General features: G+C 42.8%; 1 protein-coding gene across 2 annotated transcripts in view; it reads left to right on the forward strand.

The window, feature by feature from the left end:
- mllt1a (MLLT1 super elongation complex subunit a) overlaps positions 1–26,047 on the forward strand; it is an 81,461-nt gene that overhangs the window by 9,458 nt on the left and 45,956 nt on the right. For both annotated transcript variants that reach the window (XR_005945177.1, XM_041205145.1), the window contains exon 2: positions 18,095–18,275. Coding sequence is in view for 1 of the 2 variants with exons in the window: in XM_041205145.1 (XP_041061079.1) it covers positions 18,095–18,275 (181 nt within the window). In the remaining variant the exon portion in view is untranslated. The remainder of the gene's footprint in view (positions 1–18,094; positions 18,276–26,047) is intronic.

Raw genomic sequence — 26,047 nt, forward strand, 5'->3', positions numbered from 1 at the left:
GTGGCTATTGGAGCTAAGACTATGTAAAGTGAAGAAGGACATGTGGGTTGATCTGAAAAAGGTTGGCGGAGAAGGAGGTGGTGGTGTCATAATATGAGAAGATAGGAGGGCAGGAACATAAGTTGTGATTTTAAATTTTTTCGAACTGGTAATTGCATTCTTTCCCTATGAGCTTATCGTTTCGGTTTAGCTTCTCCGCTATCAGTGCTTCAGTTTTTTGATTTTTTTTTTCTTTTTTAACCTATAGCAGCTCCCCGTGACTTCTGCTGTTGTGACCCCTCTGATTTAATTTTTAATGGCAGAGAATGTGCCGCGGACCAATCCACAATCATAGATACCCTCACATACCCTAAAACACAAAGCTGTTTCCGGGATATAGTTTGGATCTTGAGCCTTGACCTGATGGAAAAACTGAAACTCCCTATGTGAGAGCACCAAATTCTATAGATACACATAGTTTGTTAATCTTTTTGTGCTCCAGATTGCGCTACCATTGCATGGTCACAGATGTATAAACGTTTGCTGGTGAGTGCTTTTGTTACTCTCGTCTTGCACCTTGCCAGATTTGACTTCAGCAGACACATAATATGCATTTATTCCCTGGCTCCTGAATGCATCTTTGCTTGACACCCTTGAAGATGGTGATGGCTCTGCTGTTTCTGTCAGCTTGTTTTATTGGTAGTATTCTCATCTCTGAGTGAAGAGCAAGGGTTTAAGCCCCAGTGCAAGGATACTTCAGTGTAATATTGAGGGAATGCTGCACCGTCAGATTCAGATGAGATGTTGAACCGCTTCTTCAAAACCATCAAAATGCCTGAACTGGCCATCACCTCATTGCTCTTTGTCAGATCTTACAGGATGCAATTGGCTTACCATAGTTTCTGATATAGAGTGTGTGACTACACTTCAAAAGTAATTCATTGGCTGTGAAGCCCTTTTGGACATCCTGAGAGTGCGAAAGGCACTATTTAAGTAAAAGTTTGCTTCCACCCTACCACCACCCCCGCCCTGGTATTCTGACCATCTGACCATTTTATCATCATTCCTCTGTTGTATATTAATGGGAGCATTTAAGGAGCTGAACTTTCCCAATAACATCCATAATCATGGACAACTTAGGCTATCAAGTGCTGATGTGAGCCCAGTTAAAACCATGTACAAGCCAACATGTTTTCTTTACTGTTCCCAAGAACCTGATGCACTACACATATCACGCCAATCGTGCTCTTCTGTGATCAGAGCCCACACTGAGTCTCAATACGATCTGGTCAATGATTTGACTAGTGGATGATTGAAAAGTTTTTTTTGAGTATTTGAGTGACAGTTCAGAGTTTGGGAATAGTGTGTGGCAGTATCTTGCACCCTTTCTTTTGTATGTTGTAACCTTGGTACCCTTAAGTTGCTGTGGTGTGTGGTTTTCTTGTTTCTAGATATTTTAGGATCAGGATGACAAACAGTCAATGGGTATATTAAAATTCTGCTATTTCACCTGGTTCATGTGTTCTGTTGTTGTTCATGGAATTGATAACCTTGTAGATGATCTCCTGTTGGAGAGGATCAGACATCCACAGTGAATAGGGCACTGCTCGACTTGTGAAATACAGGCCATTATCTCATATTAGAAGGGCGGTTCAGTCGATCTTCAAAATGCAACTCGACACCTTATCCCAAAAGTTTGAGTGCGAAGAGACTGTCTCATCTTTCAGGGGAAAATTAGATGAATATTTGAAGTGGAGGAATTGATATGTGACAGATGATAACAGCAGGGCAATGGGATTAAGTTTGGATTGCTGTCACAAAGAGTTGGCATAGAGTCGGGCCGAATGGTGTCCGCCTGTGCGACATATGGTTCCACGGTAAATAAAGTGCTTTCTGCTGTTTTGCCAGCATGAATGATATTTTGCCACAACCGTGCCTGATAAAAAGTATGTGTCCTTCTGATCTTCTGGAGTTTGCAGCTTGCTAGTTTTCCTGCCCATAATGGGCAATAGAATCATAAAATATTACACCCACAGAAACAGGCTGTTGCCCCGTCAGGCCTGACTGAGCGTTTATTCATCAGTTATCTAAATTAATCCCACACTTCTGTTTGTTGCCCATAACCATTCAAATTATTCTATTTTGGCCAACTTTCTAATTCCTTTTCAGAAGAATTTATGAGCTCAACAAGCTTGTGGCAGAGGATTCCACAATCTAACCAACCTCTACATAAACACATTTCTAACTTTTGCCTTTTAATTTTATTTATGTTCACCTTACATTTGTGCTGTCTCTGCACTGTCTCACCGAAGTGGAAACAACCTCTCACATCTTACCCTATTTTAACTACTCACAATCTTGAAGATCTGTCATATTATCCTTTAATCTTCTAAACTCCAGTTGAGGCTTTTTTTTTGCTTCTCAAGTCTCTACATAACCGTAACCTCCCCATTCATCTGATAACAGCTTAGTAAATATCTAAGCTGTTCTTTTTTCCATTGCTGTCTTTATATCTTTCCTATAATAGGCTAGTCAAAACAGAATGCAACACTCCAATTGTGGCCTAACTGAAATCTTGTGCAAGTTCATGATTATCTCCTTACTGTTATATTTGAGGCCTCTTAAGGCTTTCTTTGCTTCTGTGTGGCCTTATCTATTTGCGCTGCTATCTTTAATATGTATCTATATGCCACTTGCCCCCGTCTGACCATCTTAAGAGATATTTCCTCTCTATTCTTGTTTGAAAATGTTTCTTGTGCATTCATAGCCTTCTAAGCGAACTGCATCTGCTAACAATTTTTCCAACCTCCTTTTCTAATGTTTATAGGTTCGAAAGGTAACATGCCCAGCCGTTTAATCAGTTTGTTCACACTTCTGCATCATTGGGTGGGCCAATAGCAAAATGCATCATACCCTGAAAGGAAGAAAAGACTTGCATTTATATGGCGCCTTTCATGACCACAGGATATCCCAAAGCACTTTATGGCCAATGGACTACTTTTGAAGTGCATTCACTGCAGTAATGAAGGAAACACGTCATCCAGCCTGCACACGGCAATGTGATAACGATTAGATAATTGTTTTTTTTATGTTGATTGAGGGGTAAATATTAACTAGGACATTGGGGATAACTCTCCTGCTGTTCGAAATGATACCATGGAATCTTTCTCGTCCCCCTGTGAGGGCAGATGGGGCCTCGGTTTAGTGTCTCTTCTGAATGATAGCATCTCCAATAGTGCAGCACTCCCTCAGTACTCCACTGAAGTGTCAGCCTTGATTTTGTGTTGGAGTCTGGATTAGGACTTAAACCCACAACCTTCTGACTCTGAGGCAAGAGTGCTACCAACTGACACTTGCCTGGTCAGCAACCTGTACAGTTTATTGTTATTATAGTTGAGAAGAAGCCATTCTGCTTAACTTGGCTCTGTGAGTTTAGAGTTAAGAAAGGTATGGATGAGGGTTTCAGCAGTGGATGCACTGAGGCACATGTGGAGATGAATGATGTTACAGATTAGGAGGTGATGGTACAGACATTGGGGGTGGTAGCTCAGCTCGCTTAAATAGATGGCAAGGTTGCGAGCAGTTGGGTTCAACCTCGGACAGTAAACCGGGAAAGGGATGGAGTTGGTGGTGGAAGAAGGTGGCTTCGGTCTCCCCAAAATTTAATTGGAAGAAATTTCAGACCTCAAATTAGTGTATTTTTTGACATGGTTGCTGTCCTGAGATGGCAGAAAATGGTTTTCTACCCTTGAGGCTTGTAAATTTTGTGCCTGAGAATCCTGTTCCGTACTAATTGTTCAAGTTAAACAGGTTTTTATTTTGCATTTACCTGTGTCTCTTGTTAATTTAAAGAACAATCATGCTTCCCCCTCGCCCCCACCAACCACCACCACCACCACCAAACCGGTCTCCCTGTTCTCTGCTGAATCTTATTTTGATTCTTGGAGCAGGGCACATGTGTGTGGGCACTCATCATCAGCAATGTAGGGGGTTCCTTACAGTGTGAGCATGAGACTGTGCCTTTTGGAGACTGTTCCCCATGTGTTCCACACAGTTTGAAGCTTCTCTTGTTAGCTTGGAAAATCAAGATTGTTTCTTAATGGTTCACACTATAGAGGCTTATAGTTGGCCATTTCTAGCTTTTGTGTAGGGTTTGTAGAATAGACTGATTGCTGTGTTTGGATCGATGGTACTGTACTTGGTTGGGGACCTCACTTGCAGATGATAGGGTCAAACAGTTTGATTACAAGCATCTTGTAGGGCTGTTTACAGTAAAAGTTTGATTTGAAGCTGCATTTGTATGGGCAAGCACCCTTTTGAAAGCTGGTAATGGCTGACCATCTGGTCTAGATACACTTTTTTAACGATCTTTTGTTCTGGGATACCTTTGAAGCAACTTGAGGCTGTCTTTGGACAGGAATGCCTAATTGCCGGCTTCAGACTGATTTATGCAGAGACCATGTCATAGACTTTGTGGTAACATAGCCCCATGAAGGAAATAAAGAAACCTCATTTCAAGGATCAGTTTAATGAGAGTTCGTACAAACCTTTGCTCAAGGGATTAGTGAAGGTTCTAACATTCTGCTTGTACCAAGCCCTATTCATTTACTTGCTTTGTTATTGAATAAATCTGGCTAGTGGTTTGTAGCTGGAGGCGTTTTCTGCTCATGTTCATCCTCCTACCAAAGACAAGGAAGGAGGCAGCATGTGAGTCGGTTATGGTGCCCAGGACTTTTTGATCTCTGGTCTCACTACATTTATCAAGCTATTGGGCAAGTAAAAGGTATCCTGTTTCAGCATGTGTGAGGTCTGCTCCTGGGAGTGGCTGATGACTGAACACAGAAAAAATATCCAGCGTAAAGTCCCAGACGGGTTTAAGAGACAGAAATGCACTAAAGTCAAGAGGGAATTGGATTATTTTCTGAAATGGAAGAATGTGCAGGGCTATGGGGAGAAGGCAGGTAAATAGTACCTACGGAGAGCTGGCCAGACATGATGGGCTGAATGGCCTCCTTCTGCATTCTGTAATTTTGTGAAAGGAACTGATTAGAAAAGAGAATTTCTTTACAATGAAAATTCAGAGGGACGAATTGTTTATATAATTCACTTCCCAAGCTGCAATGGAAGCACCAGTCAGTCCAGAGAGAGAGAGAGAGAGAGAGAGAGACTGACACACGCACAGCGAGAGACTTTACCTTCATCTGTACCATATTTTATTTGAGTTCAGAATTGCCCACCCCATCAAGCCTTAACTTGAAAATAAAGTACTAGATACTTAACTTTAAAATAGAGTATTTATTTTTCTGGTGCTCTGAAATAATTTGAGAATATCTTTCCAAACTCAAAGCACACTCTGAAAATTTTACAGCTAAATATTTTGCAAAGGCTAACTTGTACTCAGCCCTGTTTATGCAGTTACCTTGAAAATATTCTAATGCAGCTGTGCAAAAACCTTTTTCCTAACAAAAATGTTTCCATTGAAAACTATTTGACCCTTGCTGTGGTGCTGTCAAACTCCAATGTCCTCATCGGTGTTTCTGCCCAACCCTATAATAATTCTGCTCTTAATGTTGCCGGAGGCTAAAGCTCTTCAGTGTTGGTAAATTCCTTACCCCCATCGCCCCTCCTCCGCCTGATGCTGGGAGTATATTACTGTTCCATCTTGTGTATCCCAGCCAAATGATGAGCCTCCGAGTTTCAGCGCTAAAACTGATTCCTGCACCTTTTTGAGCTGGTTGAACTTGGAGGCCCAGGAGGACTGGGGAAGGTTGCGTCTGATCAGTAGAGTTTCACCAAGAGAGCTGCAGGCTTTGACCCCTCCAGGTCCCATAGTTTTGAACAGGTGAAGTCTTTTTTTTTCCATTCCACTCTGCTCCTTTGGTGGAGTAACTTTTGGGGCAAGTTTTCTTTTATGAAATGGGAATTATACCATTGAAGATCATGGGATCTTTATAAATATTCCTTTGCCTTGGTCCAGGGGAAGGGGTGGGGGTGGTGGGGAGGGGGTGTGCAAGGTGGTGGGGAGGGGGTGCGCAAGGTGGGGGAGAGAGAAATGGTTTTGAGGGGGGTGGGAGAGGGTTGGTGGATGGAGAGTGTTAAATAGTATTGCTCGTTTGTGTATGATGGATGACTCTTTCATCCAGCTGATCAGTCTTGACATGTGTTTGGTGATGGTGTGTTACAGTTCACTTGGAATCTGAGTTGCTGTGGTAGGTGCTCCAACTTTCTTTCCATGGTTGACCAGGAATCTCTCCCGCTTTTACTGGCTGCCATTGGTGTGTGTTGGAAGGATTTACAGGTTGATGCTCGACCTGTTTGGCCACTTTATGAATGCCCTGACCTTGGCCATCGAGTCCTGGGGTGGGACTCGAACCCACAACTTCTTTGGGCTCAGAGACAGGGACGCTACCCACTGTGCCACAAGACCACCTTATGTACCTGGTACCCAACAGCAAAAGACTAACCATGTCTGCCATAGGTTTTAAAGAAAGCAGTTTTAAAGAAATTTTAAAGAAAATTAAATGCAAATAATCAGGGCCAATGATTTTACTTGCAGAAATGGACAGAGGAGAGAAATTTTATTTGGAAAAGAGCCAGTAAAATGCCCCAGATAACTTAATGAAAAACAGCACAGTGACTCAGCCAATAACTAAATCAGAGACCTTGATTATACAAGATGGCCTTGCACCCCCGTTACTAGAACAGGAACTCACTGTGAGCACTGCCTCAAGAGAATCACTGGAAGAGAAAGACTTGCATTTATATAGTGGGCAGAATTTTGCCCTTGGTGGGGGAGGTTGGGAAGCTGCCCGAGATCGGGGGCTGCACCGCGATTCCATGCTGGGCGGGCCAATTAGGGTGACAGTGCTCAACGCTGCCTGTGCGGAGGTGGGGAGGGCGAGTGTGAACTTCGAAAATTCCCTAAGGCGCAGAACTGCCTCGGAGATGGAGTTTTCAAAATAAAAAAATAAAGATCTTAAAAATGTTATGAAACATGTCCCCCTGAGGTGACTCTGTCACACAAGCAGGGACATGTTATTAAATTACTTGTAAAATTTTTATTTTATTTTTACTTTGCTGCTGGAAACCTCATCCCGCCTGTGGATGAGATTTCCAAAAAAAAAATGCAAAGGCCGCTTGGCCGTTTTGCCTGCTTGCCAACTGAAAGCTTGGACAGGCAGTGAAATATTTTTTCAATTACCTTTTTAATGGCCTTAATAGGCCTTTTAATTGTCGGCAGGCACACTGACTCCTGCCCGCGCCCGCCGACTGAAATATAACGCGAGTGTGCGATGACACCAAGATGCTCACCCGACGACATCTCGCGTCATTTTACGCCTGGTTGGATCAGGCACGTGCCTAGCCACCGAGCTAAAAATTCAGCCCAATGCCTTTCGTGACCTCTGGACACCCCAAAGCACTTTATAGCCAATGAAGTATTCTTTATACACTATTATAATGTAGGAAAGATGGCAGCCAGATATGTGCACAACAAGCTCCTTCAAACAACAGTGTGATAATGACCACATAATCGATAACAATCAGATAAAAGCAAAATACTGCAGATGCTGGAAATCTGAAACAAAAACAGAAAATGCTGGAAAAACTCGGCATCCATGGAGAGGAAAACAGAGTGAAAGTTTCGAGTCCGTGTGTGACTCTCCTTCAGAGCTAAAGAGAGGTAAAAATGTGATTAAATTTATACTGTTTAAGGGGGGGGGCGGTCGAGCAAATGAAGCTGGATAGAAGGCTAACGATAAGGAGAGATTGACAAAATGCCATGTACAAAAGGACAAAGGGGGTGTTAATGGTAATGGTGAGGGCTAAAGGAGGTGTTGACAGAGGCATAAAGGTAAGAAAACAGAATGTGATGGTCTGTCTTTGTTGATGTTGATTAAAGGGTAAATATTGGTCAGGACTGAAGGAACTCCCCTGTGAATATTAAAAAAAAAATAATATCCAGTATTTGAGAAAACTTGTGTCTTTGCGCATTTCTTTTCCACATCGCTTAGCTTTCTTTTAGCACCTTCCATTATAAATTCCAGTGTTGACAGTTATAATGATAACTACCAGTGTCGGTTCATGTGTAAACTAGTGGCCTTATAGCTGCTGAGGGAGAAGGGGCAGCAGGGCATGTGAAGAGTCGGGGATTCAAGGCTGGTGCCAAAACTTTGTTAAGACAGCTCTCGTATTTTTTTCAAAAGGGCTAGTGTGGCTCATCAGCGTCGCTGGGCCAGCGGAAAAACTTGACAGCGGGGCTGAATGAAATTCCGGAGCTGAGGTTAATAAGGCAGCGCTGAAAGACAAGTTGAGACGGGAGTAGCTTGAGTGCCTGGAGCTGTGCAACTTGCCACAGTGTCAGCAGTGGTGGTAGGACTGAGTAGTGTTACCTTTTTGAAATTAATAGATTAATACTTCTAGGCGTTACCCATGTTACAAAAGCATAACAGGCCCAGAGAAACGAGGAGGCCTTTGTGAGGGAATATTTTTGCAGGCATTTTTGGCATTGAATGACTAATTTTATAGATGAGTCTAGTGGGTTAGTTTTGAATGTAATTCTAAAGAAAAATTAATCCCAACTGTTACTTGAATGAGAAAGGAGAAGGTGACCAAAAGAAATTTGGGACAAATCCAGCAATTTGTTCTGTGGCACTTGCTGGTTCCTGATTGGGAGCTTTCAAAACAAAAGCAGCAATTTGTGCTTGTGACACTTGCTGGCTGAAGATTTTCTTTCTTGTATGTACTGTTTCATGGTTGACAGCGATCCCTCTCTGTCCTTAGTTCAGCAAATTAGCATTGTAAAATTTAACAGTGTGTCTTTGAGGGAGTTAGGCCTCAACACCTCATGGCTGCAGTCAGGTGCAAAGCATTTAATGATCTAGGTACATCTGTGTATCTAAAAATTGCACAAAAGACAAACAAGTGTGCAGCAAAGCAACATTTTTGTACCTGTACAGCATGAAGCATTCTGATTAACTTAAATATTCCAGCACAAGTGCCAGGCAATGACCATCTCCAACAAGAGAGAATCCAACCCCATGACATTCAATGGCATTACCATCACTGACTCCCCCACTATCAACACCCTGGGGATTACCATTGACCGGAAACTGAACTGAACTAGCCATATAAATACGGTGGCTACAAGAGCAGGTCAGAGGCTAGGAATCGTGTGGCGAGTAACTCACCTCCTGACTCCTCAAAGCCTGTCCGCTATCTACAAGGCACAAGTCAGGACCGTGATGCCTGGATGAGTGCAGCTCCAACAATAAGAAACTTGACATTATCCAGGACAAAGCCCACTGGATTGGCACCCCATCCACAAACATTCACTCCCTCCATCACTGTGTACCATCTACAACATGCAATGTAGGAATTCACCAAGGCTCCTTATACAGCACCTTCCAAACCCTCGACCACCACCATCTAGAAGGACAAGGGCAGCAAACACATGGGAACACCAGCACCTGGAAGTTCCCCTCCAAGCCACTCACCATCCTGACATGGAAATATATTGCTGTTCCTTCACTGTCACTGAGTCAAAATCCTGGAACTCGCTCCCTAACAGCACTGTGGATGTACCTACACCACATGGACTGCGGTCAAGAAGTGAACTCACCAGCACCTTCTCAAGGGCAGTTAGGGATGGGCAATAAGTGCTGGCCTAGCCAATGACACCCACATACATCCCATGAATGAGTAAAATAAAAACAAACCAAGAAGTACTTGGAGCATTTACTTCACTGTCTGATTAGCCTTGCTCACCCCACCAAAGGTCTTTGATTGGCCTTGTTAGTTTTTTAACCTATTTATCGATATACTCTGGCAATTAATATTTATATAAAAAATGCAACAGTTCCATTAACTAAAAGCAAAAGCTTACAATCACCTCATCTCATTAGGCTTTCCTTTTCTCAGTGACCTTGGTATTGTTTTCTGCTCCATTCCTAGAGCTCCCCATTTTCTCCCCTTGCTCTTCTTTCCTGTGCTGACTCTTTTAGTGTCTCGAATCTTGCTTTTATCATACCTGTGGATTTGTCATTGCCTACTTCTCCCTGGCCCCTCAATGTGTGGTCACGCCAGCCTCTACAGCGCTGCCACCTCAGTAGGGAGATTCGTGCTTGGCAATGCCCCACAAACAGCAATGAGATACATGACCAGATAATTTGCCTTTTAAACAATATGGCTGAGGGTTAAATCTTGGTCAAGATACTTGGAGAACTCCACTGCTCTTTGTAAAGTGCCATGGAATGTTTTACATCCTCCTGAGAGAATGAATGACACCTATTGCGGTACTCCCTCCGAATTGCACTGATATATCAGCCCAGATCATGTGCTCAAGTGCCTGGAGTGAGGCTTGAACTGACTGCATTCTGAATTGGGCGAGAATGCCACTACTAAACTAATGTTGACAATGAAGAAAGAATTTTCTAAGTAAAGAATAGTTAGAGTAGGGTGGCGTAGAGATCAAAAAGGAAATCTTAAGGATCAAGGAATGGCAACAAAATTAAGTTAATACTTCACCTTTTACAAAGATTTACGTTACAAACATTTGTCTTGGGTATTATTTTGGTACAACTGTCCTGCTCCCATAAGCAGTTTTGAGTGTTTCACATCCAGCAGTTTGCCTGCACTTCCCAATATCTAATCATTGTGATAGTGTAACTTGATGGGGGAGGGAAGGGAGGGAGAGTTTAACAACAGGCTTGTGATCAGAACTGGATATTGTGTCTTTCGCATGTGCATTCATGTACACTCCTCCTGTGTTCCAGTAGGCAGATTAAAAATATATTAGTGGGAGGAGACCTGATGCTAATTGTTATTCTGCTTTGTTTTACATACAAGTGAAGGTAGAGTTGTAAAAACTCCTCTCTTCCTTCAATATCGCTTCTCTCCCTTAGCATTTTGTGGGCTGACTTTGCTGGCTTTTGGTGTTACCTTTCTTTGTAGACCACAATTGACCTCCTCAGGCTAACCCCAAGGCCCACTGCTGCACGTTGCAGTCTCCTGTTTAAAACCAGATGGACCTGCCCCATGTCTGTGCTGTGGAAGGTTGGTAGTGTACTATTTAAAACCAAGTGGAGCTCTCCCTGCCCCCCATGCCTCTGCTGTGGAGGGATGGTGCTTGCAATTTCTTTTTGGGACATGAGCCTCTCCTGAGAGTGTATTCTCAATAGACGTCTCGTGTTCAGTCCACATGTGTAGAATCAACCCTTCCAAAAGGAGTAGGTGTTGCATGATTCGGTCTGAGATGAGATAATGAATAGCTTAATTTTCCTGTTTTTTGTGGAAATCTCTACCGCTTACCCTCCAAGCCCCCTCTATCTCAGAGGCTGCATCCTGTAGCTTTTTAGACTGTGAAAATTCACCATGTTTAGAAGCATTACTGTTAAACTGAATATATTCCCAAATTCTAAACTGTTTTTTTTAAAAAAGTCCCTAAATCCAACGTGGCGATTATGGGAAAGCAGGTTATAAAAAGAGGTGCTTGTCCGAAAGTGTAGATAAGGAACTAGAGAGTGGAAATATGTCTCGGCTGGTGTCAGATCAGTCGCCCCTTATATGCCACCTTACATTCAGTTTCATTACAGCTGGTGAAACTGAATATCAGGTGCTGGGGTATAATGGGTGGTTGATCTGCTGTCGTCCATTTTGTTCCACTGCCCAAGATTGTTTGTTTATGCCTAGAACTCCCAAGTGGCAAAGGAATCAGGCAATAAAATGGTGAAGGAAGTAAGAGAGGAAATAAGCAGAACCTCCTAACTGTAAATGATTCGGCTGTTGCCTCCAGTAATTAAAGCTCTAAATGCAGAGTCTTTGTTCTAGATTTACGATGGGGAAATGATACTCACATATACATGGTGATGCGAAGGCTGTGGGAGACCTCGTGTTACAGTTGCTGTGTTCAAGTCACAGTGATTAGCAAATTGGGTTATCCTTAACTTTGTTACAATGATCTTGGTTTTTCAGCTAAAATACCATTTAATCACTTCCACGATCTTCACTCTTGGTTTTATAGCTAACTCACACCAGTCTTTCTACTGCTTTTGATCTATTTCTTTACAGCCCTGAGCACTTCAACATTTATGCAGCACAGAGGTACAGACTATGAGTGGAACAACATATTTTTAAATGAACAGTTCAAATTTAAACTGGAGGGGCGTTGACAATATAAGCAAGCTGGAATGGGATGCATGAGGTTCAAAGGGAGCAGAGTTGGGATTCATCCTGGGGGGGAGTGCAAATCCACCACTCATAGAGAGGATGTGCATTATCTGTTAGTGAGTTACAGCTGGCATCCTTTGCAAGCCCCCACCCCAGTGTGGGCATCTCTACCCAACAGAATGGGGAAAGCAAGATCAACATGAATATTTTTGTAAAAGTAGAATTTAAAAGATCATGTGGGGAGAGGAACAGGGGACTAAATGTAAATGCTTGCGAGCTGGTGCACACACAGTGGGCCTGTACCACCTTTTTGTGCCATACAATTCTGTATTGTATAAACAAAGGGACAGCATAGCAGGAAAAGAAGTTGTGCTTGACAACTTTGTAATGAGATGAATATTTGTCTTGTGAAATATGTGCTATTTGAGTGTTAGAGTAGCCCAAGAAGAACTGTAAGGAGCACATTTCAAAGCTAGTCTCCGATGCTGAGCCATTTTGTCAGACTCACAGCTGGAAAACTCTTTGGCCAATTGATATATTCCTCATTGTGTGATGTGGCTGAAAAAAAATGCAATTTCCAATTATCATCAGATGTAAAAAGAAGCAAACTGTTATGTCAGCAGGAAGTCAGCAGGTCAAACCAGTGCAACTCTCTGTACGAAAGTATTAAAAGCGTTAATGTTTTGATGAGCTTGAGTCCTTCAAAGGAAATGGCTTCACGTGGAAGAAATTCTACAGGATAAATATAACCATTTGAGAATTCTTTGGCGAGTGGTGTTTAAGATTGGCATCATTGTCATGGGGTAACGTCATTATTAACTTGATGGCTAATACAGTCAAAGCTAAAAAGAATTGCTGTTCTCCACTTGTGCTTCTGTAATAAAAGAAAATACATTTTCCATGTCTTTGTCATCTCCAGGCTCAGTTTCTTCATTTTCCTCCTTATCACCCTCCCATGTTTCATGAAGCCCAATTGGTTCAACAATCAGCTGCGATCCTTTTCCATTAGTAGTGCTTTCATTATTGTGAGTCATACATACAAACATACAAATTAGGAGTAGGCCATTTGGCTCCTTGAGCATGCTCTCCCCTACCTGACCTTTGTATTCTCCTCCAGCCTTGCATCCCTCCCACATTCTGGCCCTCTGGCTCTGATTTTGATTCTGCCTTTGATTCATTCCACTCCCTTAATCTCTATGGGCTTTTTTTATTCATTCATGAGATGTGGGCTTTGCTGGCTTGGCCAGCATTTATTGCCCATCCCTAGTTGCTCTTGAGTAGGTGGTGGTGAGCTGCCTTCTTGAACCGCTGCAGTCCATGTGGTGTAGATACACCCACAGAGCTGTTAAGAAGGGAGTTTCAGGATTTTGACCCAGCAACCGTGAAGGAATGGTGATATATTTCCAAGTCAGGATGGTGAGTGACTTGGAGGGGAATTTCCAGGTGGTGGTGTCCCCATCTATCTGTTGCCCTTGTCCTTCTAGATGGTAGTGGTCATGGGTTTGTAAGGTGCTGTCTAAGGAGTCTTGGTAAATTCCTGCAGTGCATCTTGTAGATGGTACATACTGATACTACTGTGCATCGGTGGCGGAGGGAGTGAATGTTTGTAGATGTGGTGCCAATCAAATGGGCTGCTTTGACCTGGATGGTGTCAAGCTTCTTGAGTGTTGTGGGAGCTGCACTAATCAGGCAAGTGGGGAGTATTCCATCACACTCCTGACTTGTGCCTTGTAGATGGTGGACAGGCTTTAGGGAGTCGGGAGGTGAGTTACTCATCGCAAGATTCCTAGTCTCTGATCTTCTCTTGTAGCCACAGTATTTATATGGCTAGTCCAGTTCAGTTTCTGGTCAATGGTAACCCCCAGGGTGTTAATAGTGGTGGATTCAGCAATGGTAATGCCATTAAATGTCAAGGGGCGATGGTTAGATTCTCTCTTGTTGGAGATGGTCATTGCCTGGGACTTGTGTGGTGCGAATGTTACTTGCCACTTGTCAGCCCAAGCTTGGGTATTGTCCATATCTTGCTGCATTTGGACATGGACTGCTTCAGCATCTGAGGAGTCATGAATGGTGCTGAGCATTGTGCAATCATCTGTGAACATCCCCACTTTTGACATTATGATCGAAGGAGGATCATTGATGAAGCAGCTGAAGATGGTTGGGTGAGGACACTACTCCGAGGAACTCCTGCTGCGATTTCTTGGGGCTGAGATGACTGACCTCCAACAACCATCTTCATTTTTGCTAAGTATGACTCCAACCAGCAGACAATTTTCCCCCTTATTCCCATTGACTCCAGTTTTGCTAGGGCTTCTTGATGCCACACACTGTCAAATGCTGCCTTGACGTCAAGGGTAGCCACTCTCACCTCACCTCAGGAGTTCAGCTTTTTTGTCCATATTTGAACCAAGGCTGTAATGAAGTCAGGAGCAGAGTTGCCCTGGCGGAACCCAAACTGGGTGTCAGTGAGCAGGTTATTGCTAAACAGGTGCCACTTGATAGCACTATTGATGACCCCTTCCATTACTTTACTGACGATGGAGAGTAGACAGATGTGGCGGTGATTGGCTGAGTTGGATTTGTCCTGTTTTTTGTGTACAGGACATACCTGGGCAATTTTCCATGTAGCTGGGTAGATGCCAGTGTTGTAGCTGTACTGGAGCAGCTTGGTTAGGGGTGCGGCAAGTTCTGGAGCACAAGTCTTCAGTAGTGTTGCCGGAATATTGTTAGGGCCCATAGCCTTTTCAGTATCCAGTGCCTTCAGCCGTTTCTTGATATCATGTGGAGTGAGATGAATTGGCTGAAGATTGGCATCTGTGATGCTGGGGATCTCCGGAGGAGGCCAAGATGGATCATCCACTCAGCACTTAGCTGAAGATTGTAGCACATGCTTCAGCCTTATCTTTTGCACTGATGTGCTGGGCTCCTCCATCATTGAGGATGGGGATATTTGTGGAGCCTCCTCCTCCACTGAGTTGTTTAATTGTTCACCACCATTCATGACTGGATGTGACGGGACTGCAGAGCTTAGATCTGATCTGTTGGTTGTGGGATCGCTTAGTACTGTCTGTTACTTGCTGCTTATGCTGTTTGGCACGCAAGTAGTCCTGTGTTATAGCTTCATCAGGTTGATACCTAATTTTTAGGTATGCCTGGTGCTGCTCCTGGCATGTCCTCCTGCACTCTTCATTCAATCAGGGCTGATCCCCTGGCTTGATGGTAATGGTAGAGTGGGGGATATGCCGGGCCATGAGGTTACAGATTGTGTTCGACTACAATTCTGCTGTTGCTGCTGATGGCCGACAGCGCCTCATGGATGCCCAAAAGTTGCTAGACCTGTTCGAAATCTATCCCATTTAGCATGGTGGCAGTGCCACACAATACGATGGAGGGTATTCTCAATGTGAAGACGGGACTTGATCTCCACAAGGACTGTGTGGTGGCCATTCTACCGATACTGTCATGGACAGATGCATCTGCGGCAGTCAGGTTGGTGAGAATGAGGTCAAGTATGTTTTTTCCTCTTGTTGGTTTCTGCCGTAGACTAAGTCTAACAGCTTTGCCCTTTAGGACTCGGCCAGCTCTGTCAGTAGCGGTGCTACTGAGGCACATTGGTGATGGACGTTGAAGTCCCCCACCCAGAGTACGTTCTGCGTCCTTGCCACCCTCAGTGCACCTCCAAGTGGTGTTCAACATGGAGGAATACTGATTCATTAGCTGAGGGAGGGCGGTATGTGGTCATTAACAGGAGGTTTACTTGCCCATGTTTGACTTGATGTCATGAGATTTCATGGGGTCAGGAGTTGATGTTGAGGGCTCCCAAGGCAACTCCCTCCCGACTGTATACCATTGTGCCACCACCTCTGCTGGATCTGTCCTGCCGGTGGGACAGGACATGCCCAGGGCTTGTAATGGCGGTGTCTGGGACATTGTCTGTAAGATATGATGCTGTGAGGATGGCTATGTCAGGCTGTTGATTGACTAGTCTGTGAGACAGCTCTCCCAATTTTGGCACTAGCCCCGAGATGTTAGTAAGGAGGACTTTGCAGGGTCGACTGGGCTGAGTTTGCCGTTGTTGTTTCTGGTGCCCAGGTCGATGCAGGGTAGTCTGTCTGGTTTCATTCCTTTTTTGCAGAGCCTTCAGGTGCCTTGGCCGTACACTCTGGAATACTCTGACCAAACAGCCCCACCAATCTCCTACCCCTTTTTTGACTTCAGAAACTTTAAAGCTCATCTTTTCAATCAACCATTTGATTCACCCTCCTATTTCTCACATCCTGGCTCAACATCTGCTCCTTTACCCCCTTTTCAAAAATTTTTTTTCAAACACTGTCCCAATCTACTCCTACCAACCCAACCCCCCACAACCAATATAAAACATTGTGATTGGTTTTCTACTTTAGGAGGTCTAGATAAGGGCAGTTATAATAACCAGCAGGGCTCTCGTGGGGTCTCGGTTTCTATTTGCTATGCTACTGTACTGAGAAATCATTCCAATGCACCAAAGGCTGTGGCCTTGATGTATTATATGGGAATTCCTTCAAGCTCTGGGGAAGCTGGATTCTAAGGGAGGCCCAAGGGCCTCTTGCAGAGGTTTTTAAAGCTTTTCTAGTGCGTTCCTCCCGCCTCAGTTCTGCTGCCATGAAGCAGACAGTGCAGCTTGCCCCAGATTGACGCCATTGAACTACGACTTCTGCATGTTAAGGCAGTACCCACCTGGCTGTAGCAGGAGCCTCATTATAGGCGGAATTGGAGGTCGGATTTCGATGTTCCAAATTTTATCTGTGCCTGACCACTGAAGGTAGAGGATGGCAGGGAAGGAGGTTTAAAATGAAGGATCGTGTTCAAAGAATGTCCTGGAGGAAACTGCAGTGACTATAAATAGGGTCCAATTTTAACTGTCTAAGAGAGTGGGTTTGGAGTGAGTTAAAATTCATTCACTCTCTTTGTTCTGTAACAATGAACCCAATTTACATTGGTATCTCCCGCTGGAGTTATGTGTAAATAAAACCCCGGAGGGCAGGAGGTGGGGGAGGGTTGAAGAACAAACTTGTCCTCTTTCTTAGAAGTTGCATGCAGTAATATTTTTTTAACCTCATGCTCATATGATATAACAGAAACTGAGGCAGAATTGCACCCTTGAATATTTGGGAAGAACATTTTGCACGATATAAGCCAAGGGCAAAAATACTGGTCATAACTTGTGTTGAAAACAATTTGAGCTAATGAATTCAGTGTAGCACCAGAAGCCTAATGTCTTTTTAATAGCATACTGCTGCTAATAAATTAAATAGGCATGTTTAGGGTTTTCCCATTGCAAATAGTAAGCACCAAGTGTTAGAATGCAATATTCCTCTACCCTTTCAGACCTTTATCTCCCATATGTTTTAATTCCTCTCTTGACAACTCAACTGCCCACATTCAGAATTCCCTGTGAACAGATGATACAGTCCAATCTTAAGCCGCTTTTACACTATGGAATTAAACTGATGGTAGACATTTTTGCTTTATCGGCACATCATCGTGTAAAGAGCACAAACTATCTGGAACTAGCAGCAACGGTTATGGATCTGCTTTGAGCTGAGGCTGCCTGCGTAAAGTAAATGTGGGAAGCTAGCTCCTGGTGCCTGTACTTTGTTTTGTTCTTTTATGGGATGTGGGTGCCGCTGGCAAGGCCAACATTTATTGCCCACCCTCAAGATCAATCAAGTCTTCCAATAAAAAAGTGACAAAAATAGCAAAAGGGAGCGCAGTGCATAGGACTGCTGTAATAGATGATAAGTTTTGATGGATACTGTAAAAAAACGATCTGACCTATTGAAATTTCATTTAACACTGATGGTAAGATGTAGCCATTTTGCGGGGAAGGGCAGGTATTTACTGAATGTTGTAACAGAATACACCTTGTCTGTCTGTTTCTTAATTGTGTTTCTCTTGTGGTTGCTTTCAGTGCACTGTACAGGTTAAATTGGAACTAGGCCATCGCGCCCAGCTTCGGAAAAAGCCCACCACTGAAGGATTCACCCATGACTGGATGGTGTTCGTCAGAGGACCAGAACAGAGCGATATTCAGCACTTTGTGGAAAAAGTGGTTTTTCGATTGCACGAGAGCTTTCCAAAGCCCAAGCGAGGTGAGCAGTGCATTTAAGGAGCATTTGTGATAAGCCTCTTGCGTCTAAAATCCTGTTTTTGGAACATGCTGATTTTTCAAGTTTAAGATTCTTTGTAGGGTTTGAGACTAGTTTGGACTGGAAGTGGGTTGAAGGAAATAATGACAGCTTTCAGTAAAACTGGTTCTGCCTTTCTTGGGTCATTGAAATAGGGTGCGTGGAACTGCAGACTACATCTGACAAATCACCAGAGTTGTTATAATTCCTTAAATTATTTTTCTTCTGTTCTCTGTAGCAAAAGGAATTGCTTGTACCCACACATGCATTACTGTTTGCCACCCTGTATAGAACAGACACAAAGTTCGTGTTTTGAAGGCTAGTAGATTTGAAAGGGTTGAAATTCCTCTTTTTGATCAACTTAACCAAAAAATTCTCTCTTTGATCCTATCTCACTCTCACTGTCTTTTCTGTCTTTCTGTCATGGTCTCTGTATGTATATTCTCCACACTCTCTCCTAACTGAAACCAAGTCCTGTTTACTTATCAGCCCTAGGCTTGCTGACCTACATTGGCTCTCAGTTCACCAAGGCCTTAATTTTAAAAATAGTCATCTTTATGTTCAAATCCTTCCATGACCTCGCCCTTCCCCATCTCTGTGACCTCCTCTAGCTCTGCAATGATACAATAACACAATGTTCCTCCAATTCTGGCCTCTTGTTCATCCTGTACTTCCTTTGGCCCATCATTAACAGCCATGCCTTCAGATGTTGAGACCCTACGTTCTGGAATTCTCTCCGTATATCTTTATGCCTCTTTTTCCTCCTTTTAAGACCCTTTTTAAAATAATTTCTTTGACTAAGCGTTTGGTCACATGTGCGACTGCCGCTCTGTAATTTTCATAAGTTTTTGTTTGATTATGATTCTGTAAAGCGCCTTGGGACATTTTACCATGTTACTGGTGCTATATAAATGTACGTTGTTAATTTGCCTGTTTTTCTCTTTTTCTACTCTTGACCACCTGTGGGCATTTTTTTCCCACAATTATTACCTGTACTGTTTTTTTTCCCCCAGTCCCTGTCCTCATTGGTTCTGTACTCTTGTCTCTGTCTTCCTCTCACCCCTTTCCCTATCTTTTTTTGCCTCTGTTCGCACCATGCCTTTATTTGATTTTTATCTTTCGCTTTCCCACTGTTACCAGCTTTCCTTCATATCTATCCCTCTGTGTTTGCCTTCTCCCTCCATTAACTTATTTCCTCAGCATGCACATACAAACTGTCTGCTGTTCTCTATTTCCCTCCATCCCCATCCACTGCACCTGATATTTTGTCTTTCATGAGGCTGTCTTAATTCTCTCTCTTTTTGGTCCCTGCTGTCACCTTCCATGCCCAGCAATGCTCCCTCCTCTCTGCCCCTTCACCTTCAGTCCAGCCGCAACTGTGTACTTGCACTTCTTTTGCAGCTAATTCCTTATGCCGCATTGCCTCCCAGCCACCATCCCATGTTGTGCTTATGTGCCTTTTGTTAAACAGAAATCCAGAGCTAGATAAAGCCATTCAGTCTATCAACCCACCTTTATTCAAAGTTGATGCATGATGGACTATGATGGACATCCCTTTCAAACACCTGCCGTCAACTTTAGAGAATTCTAATTTTTGCTCCTTTACCTGCCCGTGGACAGAAATATTACTAGTTATCTGTCAAACTGCCAATTCAGTTCCTCAACAGGTAGTGATCCAGCTCCCAGTAAAGTCTCAATCTCTGGGGGCATGTTTGACATGACCATTATTTCGAGGGATACGTTTTCTTTTTAACCTTATTTGAGTAAAGTGAGTATTTGTACCCTAGAGAGAGAATCTGGGGAATTAATAATGGAAAATAAGGAAACAGTGGCTGAATTGAACAGATATTTTGCATCTGTCTTCACTGTAGAGGATACAAATAACACTCCAGAAATAAGTGTGAATCAGGAGGTGAAAGGGAGGGAGGAATTTAAAACAATTATAATCACCAGGGAAAGGCTACTGAGAAAATTATTAGAACTAAAAGCTGACAAATCCGCGGGTCTTGATGGGCTTCATTGTAGGGTCTTAAAAGAAGCAGTTGAGGTAGTAAATGCATTGGTTGTAATTTTCCAAAGTTTGCTGGATTCTGGAAATGTCCCATCAGATTGCAAAATAGTGAATGTAATTCCTGTATTTAAGATAGGAAGGAGACAGAAAGCAGGAAACTACAGGCCAGTTAGAGAAAATGCTGGAATTTATTATCAAGGAGATTATAGAGGGGCACTTAGAAAATCTCAATGCCATCAGGCAGAGTCAGCATGATTTTATGAAAGGGGAAATAGTGTTTGCCTAATTTATTAGAGTTCTTTGAGGAAGTAACAAGCAATGTGGATAAAGGGGAACCTGTGGATGTAGTGTACTTCGATTTCCAGAAGGCATTTGGCAAAGTGCCACATCAAAGGTTACTACACAGAATAAGAGCTTATGATATAGGGGGTAACATGTTATCATGGATGGAGGATTGGTTAGCCAACAGGAAGCAGAGAAGTCATAAATGGGTCATTTTCGGGTTGGCTAGATGTAACGATTGGAGTGCCACAGGGATCAGTGCTGGGGCCTCAACTATTTACAATCTATGTTAATGATTCAGATGATGGAACCGAATGTATGGTTGCTAAATTTGCTGTTGGCACAAAGATAGGTAGGAAAGTAAGTTGTGAAGAGGACATAAAGAGTCTGCAAAGGGACATAGGTAGGTTAAGCGAGTGGGCAAAAATTTTGCAAATGGAATATGATGTTTGGAAAATGTGAATTTTATCAACTTAGGCATGAAGAATAGAAAAGCAGCATACTCTAAATGGTGAGAGATTGTAAACTCAGTGATTCATGAATCGCAAAAAGTTAGTATGCAGGTACAGCAAGTGATTAGGAAGGCTAATGGGATGTTATTGTTTATTGCAAGGGGAACGAAACTTAAAAGTAGGGATGTTTGCTACAGTTGTATAGGGTATTGTGAGACCAAACGTAGAGCACTGTTTACAGTTTTGGTCGTCTTATTTAAGAAAGGATATAAATGTGTTAGAAGCAGTTCAGAGAAGGCTCACTCGACTGGTTTCTGGAAAGAGGGGATTATCCTGAGGAAAGATTGGACAGGTTGGGCATGTATTCATTGGAGTTTAGAAGAATGAGGGCAATCTTATTGAAACATATAAGATCCTGAGGGGTCTTGACAGTGTGGATCCCTTGTGGGAGAAATAGAACTAGGGGACCCAGTTTTAAAATAAGGCATCTTCCATTTAAGACGAAAGTGGAGGCACATTGGATATTCTTAAGGCTGAAATGGATAAATTCTTGATTGACAAGGTAGTTAAAGTGTGTGGGGGTAGGAAGGAAAGTGGATTTGAGGCCACTGTCAGATCAATCATGACCTTATTGAGTGGAGGAGCAGGCTTGAGGGGCCGAATGGCCTGCTCCTGATTTGTATGTTCGTATGAGGCTTGTGAATTTAGTAGTTGTCTTTCTGTCCAACGCTCATTGTTCAACATGAATAATTTGTATGTTTCAACCTCATCTCTTATTTTGAAGTCCCTTTTCTAGTCTCCCCACAGTTTTTTTCTTCAGCAAGAGTGACTTTTTTATTTGCTGAAAGCTTTCTTCATATCTTAGTCATCTAAGGCCTGAAATCACCCTGATTTCGTAGAGTTCCTGAGTAATTTATGGCACTGACAGAGGCCATTCAGCCTGTCCAATCATTGCCAACCCTTTGTAGAGCAATCTAGTCAGTCCCATTCCCCCACTCTATCCCCAAAGCCCTGCAAGTTTGTTTCCTTCAAGTGCCCATCCGGTTTCCTTTTGATACTGTTGATCATTTCTGCTTCCATCACCATCATAGTTCCAGATTTCTCTGAATATTTTCAAATGCATCAATTTCTTTTGGGGATAGGGTGACCAACTTGACGTACCATACTGCAGAATTGGCCTTGTCATTGATCTGCACAATGTCAGTGGTATGTTCGGCTGTCTTTTTAAAAAATCCCTTTCTATCCCCCTTTTTACCCCATTATCTTTCTGTCCCCCAGTTTGTCTCCCCTGTTCTTCTGTCTGTATCTTTCTGGCACTTTCTTTCAACTAGCAGTTTGTTTACTCTTTGTTCTGATTTTGCCCTTTTTGCTTTGAGCTTTTATTTTCAGTCAGCTTTTTGCTTCCTGTTCAGTCACATGAAGTGTTCGGAAAGCTGCTCCTATTTGCAAGGCAAGATTAACCCAAAATATTACTTCAAAGACACCCTGATGGTAGTTGGACATAAATGGAAGTTAGCGGAAAGTAAATTTAAAATACCAAGAAAAAGAATAAATGCTTGAACAATCTACCAAGCAAGATGTGAATGACAGAATCTTTCAGCTGAACAGGTGGTAGATCTTTGAGTGATTTGAGGGTATTTATCATCCACAGCCCTCTGACACTCTTACAGGTGGCGGTAAACTTTATATTTCTCTCACTCACCTCTAATTATTTTGCTTGAATTTGATCACCTTCCCCTCCAACTTTTTGGATTTTCTGATTTTTGCCCAGTTTCCACAATCATCAGCAAACATCCCATTCCTGATCTTATGATGGGGGGAAGGTTATTAGTGAAGCAACTGAAGATGGTTGGGCCTAGGACCCCCTTTGTGCTCTTGCCTCATTCCTAAACCCCGATATGACACTTTACCCCACCCCTGCACTATCACTGTTGAGCGACCTTACTGCTATTAGAGGGCATTGTAGTGACAAGTAATCCCATTGTGCAGCTAACTATTAGTTACTAGTCTGAATTCAGGTATGTTCATTAGATCCCTTTGCCCCTCTATTTTGTTCCTTAACTTTTATTTCCTGACCAAGAACTGCCGTGACTAACCTATCACTCATTCGCCATGCTAGATTAATTTGCTGTCTCTGTCACTCCCCAAATGTCTCTCAACTTTTAAACTTTTTGTGATCAAAACTGAATTATCCACACTAACTTCCCCTCTATTTAAATTGATCTATTTATAGCAACTTCACTGTTAATTGTCATCATTGTCACCGGTTTGGCTGATCAGGTCAACAATTTTATGCCAATCCTTGACTATCCTGAGTGGTTAAACAGTCTGTTCAAGGAGTATGTTATAAACAGTCGAAGTGATCCCGCAGTCAACTGATCAGATCAAAGCTCTGCAGTCCTGCCACATCCAGTCGTGAATGGTGATGAACCATTAAACTAATGGGAGGAGAAGACCCCATGAACATTTCCATCCTCCATGATGATGGAATCCAGCATCTGCAGCCATCTTCAGTCAAAAGTGTCAAGTGGATGATCCATCTTGACCTCCTGAGGTTCTGAGCATCACAGATGTTGGTCTTCACCCAATTCAATTTACTTCATGCGATACAAAGATGCAGCTGAGCACACTGGATATGGCAAAGGCTATGGCCCTGACGGCATCCATGTTGTAGTGCAGCATCAAGAAGCCCTCAATAAAATTGAAAGACAATAGGAATTGAATAGGGTGGGGGAGGTTTCTCTTGATTGGTTGGAGTCATACCTAGCACAAAGCAAGATGGTTGTGATTGCTGAAGATCAATCAGCTCAGCCGCAGGATGTTGCTGCAGAGGTTTCTCAGGGTACTGTCTTTGGCCTACTGTCGTAGGCCCTTCTATCTTCAGTAGCCTCATCAATGACCTTCCCTCCATCATGAGATCAGGAGTGGGATGTTTGCTGATGATTCCGTGGTGTTCATTTCCACTCACAACTCAGCTAATGAAGCAGCTCAACAACCCTTCAAGAACCCAGGACAAAGCAGCCCACTTGACTGGCATGTCATCCACCACCTTAAACATTGATTCTCTCCACCACTGCACTGTGGCAGCAGTGTGTACCATCTATAAGATGTACTGCAGCAACTCACCAATACTTCTTTAACAACACCTTCCAAACCTGCAACCTCTACCACCTAGAAGAATAAGGGCTGCATATGGAACACCACTACCTGCAAGATCCCCTCCAAGTCACATAGCATCCTGACCTGGAAACATATCACTGTTCCTTCATCCTAGCTGGGTCAAAATCTTGGAATTCCCTACCTAACAACACTGTGAGTGTACCTACACAACACAGACTGCAGTGGTTCAAGAAGTGGCTCTCCACCAGCCTCTGAAGAGAAAGTAGGAATGGGTAATAAATGCTGGCCTTGTCAGTGACATTTGCATCTCATGAATTTTTTAAAAAATACACAATATACATAAGACCAGTTAGCCCAATATTTCAGCTAATTTCCTAGGCCTTTTCATTATTTCATCTAATAACTTGGATTATATCATTTCCTCACCTCTGGGGTTCTTCTAACTAGTATCTCACATTAGACTGTTACAGAATATCTTGCAATAAATCATGCACGGCATCTACTCCGGTTCTCTTTGACGCTGATCATCCCACTGGGATGGCCTTTTAGAATTATTTGCTGTTCTTCACTCATCTGAATGGGCATCTTACTGATCTGAGAGTTCCTGATTTTGTTCTTTTTAGCATGGGCAAATTTTAAAGCTCATTTATTGGGTAATGCATCTCACTTCATCATGCCTGCTGACTCGAAGACTTTATTGTAATTTGGCAAATATCAGTCTCGTGTATTTTCAGCCAGCTTTACCTCTGCTTGTACCCTCAAAGGGCAGAATTATAGCTTTATTGAAAGAAGCAATTACTGCCTTCATGCTTTCCCACAGCTGCTGTTCCTCAATCATTGCTAAAATTCCAAAGATGCCGTGAATACTCTTTTCTGGCCTATTTTCTTAATTAATTTACTAGTGCACCCAGAGACATTTCTGGCCTTTTGGTTCTCCTTCCCTGCCAACTTGAATCTTGATGGTCTTGGTAACTGATCACACCTTCATTACTGCTTTCTATTCTACTGCGATGATGCCAAGAATGTTTATTGGATCTTGTTTCTTTGACTTCAAGAAGACCTTTGGCCCTGAGGATATCTTTCCTATTAATCTTGATGTGTGCGCTTTGGAATCTCTGTCCTGTCATGTTTTCAGTCTCCTCCTTCATCCAGTCTCTCTGGAAATTTACTTGCACTAAACTTATTTCTAAAAGTGGCAATTTCTCTTTCTTCTTTACGTATGCTTCATAAACAGTAAGAGTGTAATTCAGTTTGACTGATTCTGGGGAAAGTGTGCGACAAGCATACACCAATGTTGTTATGTTGCACATGTGGAGTAAGGTATGTGGCCCACCATGTGGGTTAAACCCTCAAGATAGTCAACATAGCTCAGGTTCCTTTTTCTCTAGTTACTAAGTTGTGTTTTGTGTTCCTTGAATCACTTTTGTTGTTGGGGCATTGGAGTTAGCTTGTTTTTTGCCTCCTGAAATAGGTTAACTAGATGGGCCCTGTGGTCCTAAAGCGCATTCAGTTTCCAGCCACCATGCAGCTTTTTTAGGATTTTCCCAGAAATTGAACAATCGGTACCAATCAATGATTGCCCCATATTGAACATTAATAAATGGCTATCTCCCCTAGGCCACATACAAAAATAAAATGAGTTCTGTTGAAGAGTCATACGGACTCGAAACGTTAACTGTGTTCCTCTCCGCAGATGCTGTCAGACCTGCTGAGTTTTTCCAGGTATTTTTGTTTTTGTTCTAGATTTCCAGCATCCGCAGTATTTTGCTTTTATCTTATTATAATAAAATGAGTATGTTTGTCTGTTTTAGTCAGTTCTTTATGGAAGTCATAAGGAAGCATCAACGAGACAATCACCTATTTTTAGGTGC

The sequence above is a fragment of the Carcharodon carcharias genome, chromosome 14 (assembly GCF_017639515.1).
Source record: "Carcharodon carcharias isolate sCarCar2 chromosome 14, sCarCar2.pri, whole genome shotgun sequence".
In the NCBI taxonomy this organism is placed as follows: domain Eukaryota; kingdom Metazoa; phylum Chordata; class Chondrichthyes; order Lamniformes; family Lamnidae; genus Carcharodon; species Carcharodon carcharias.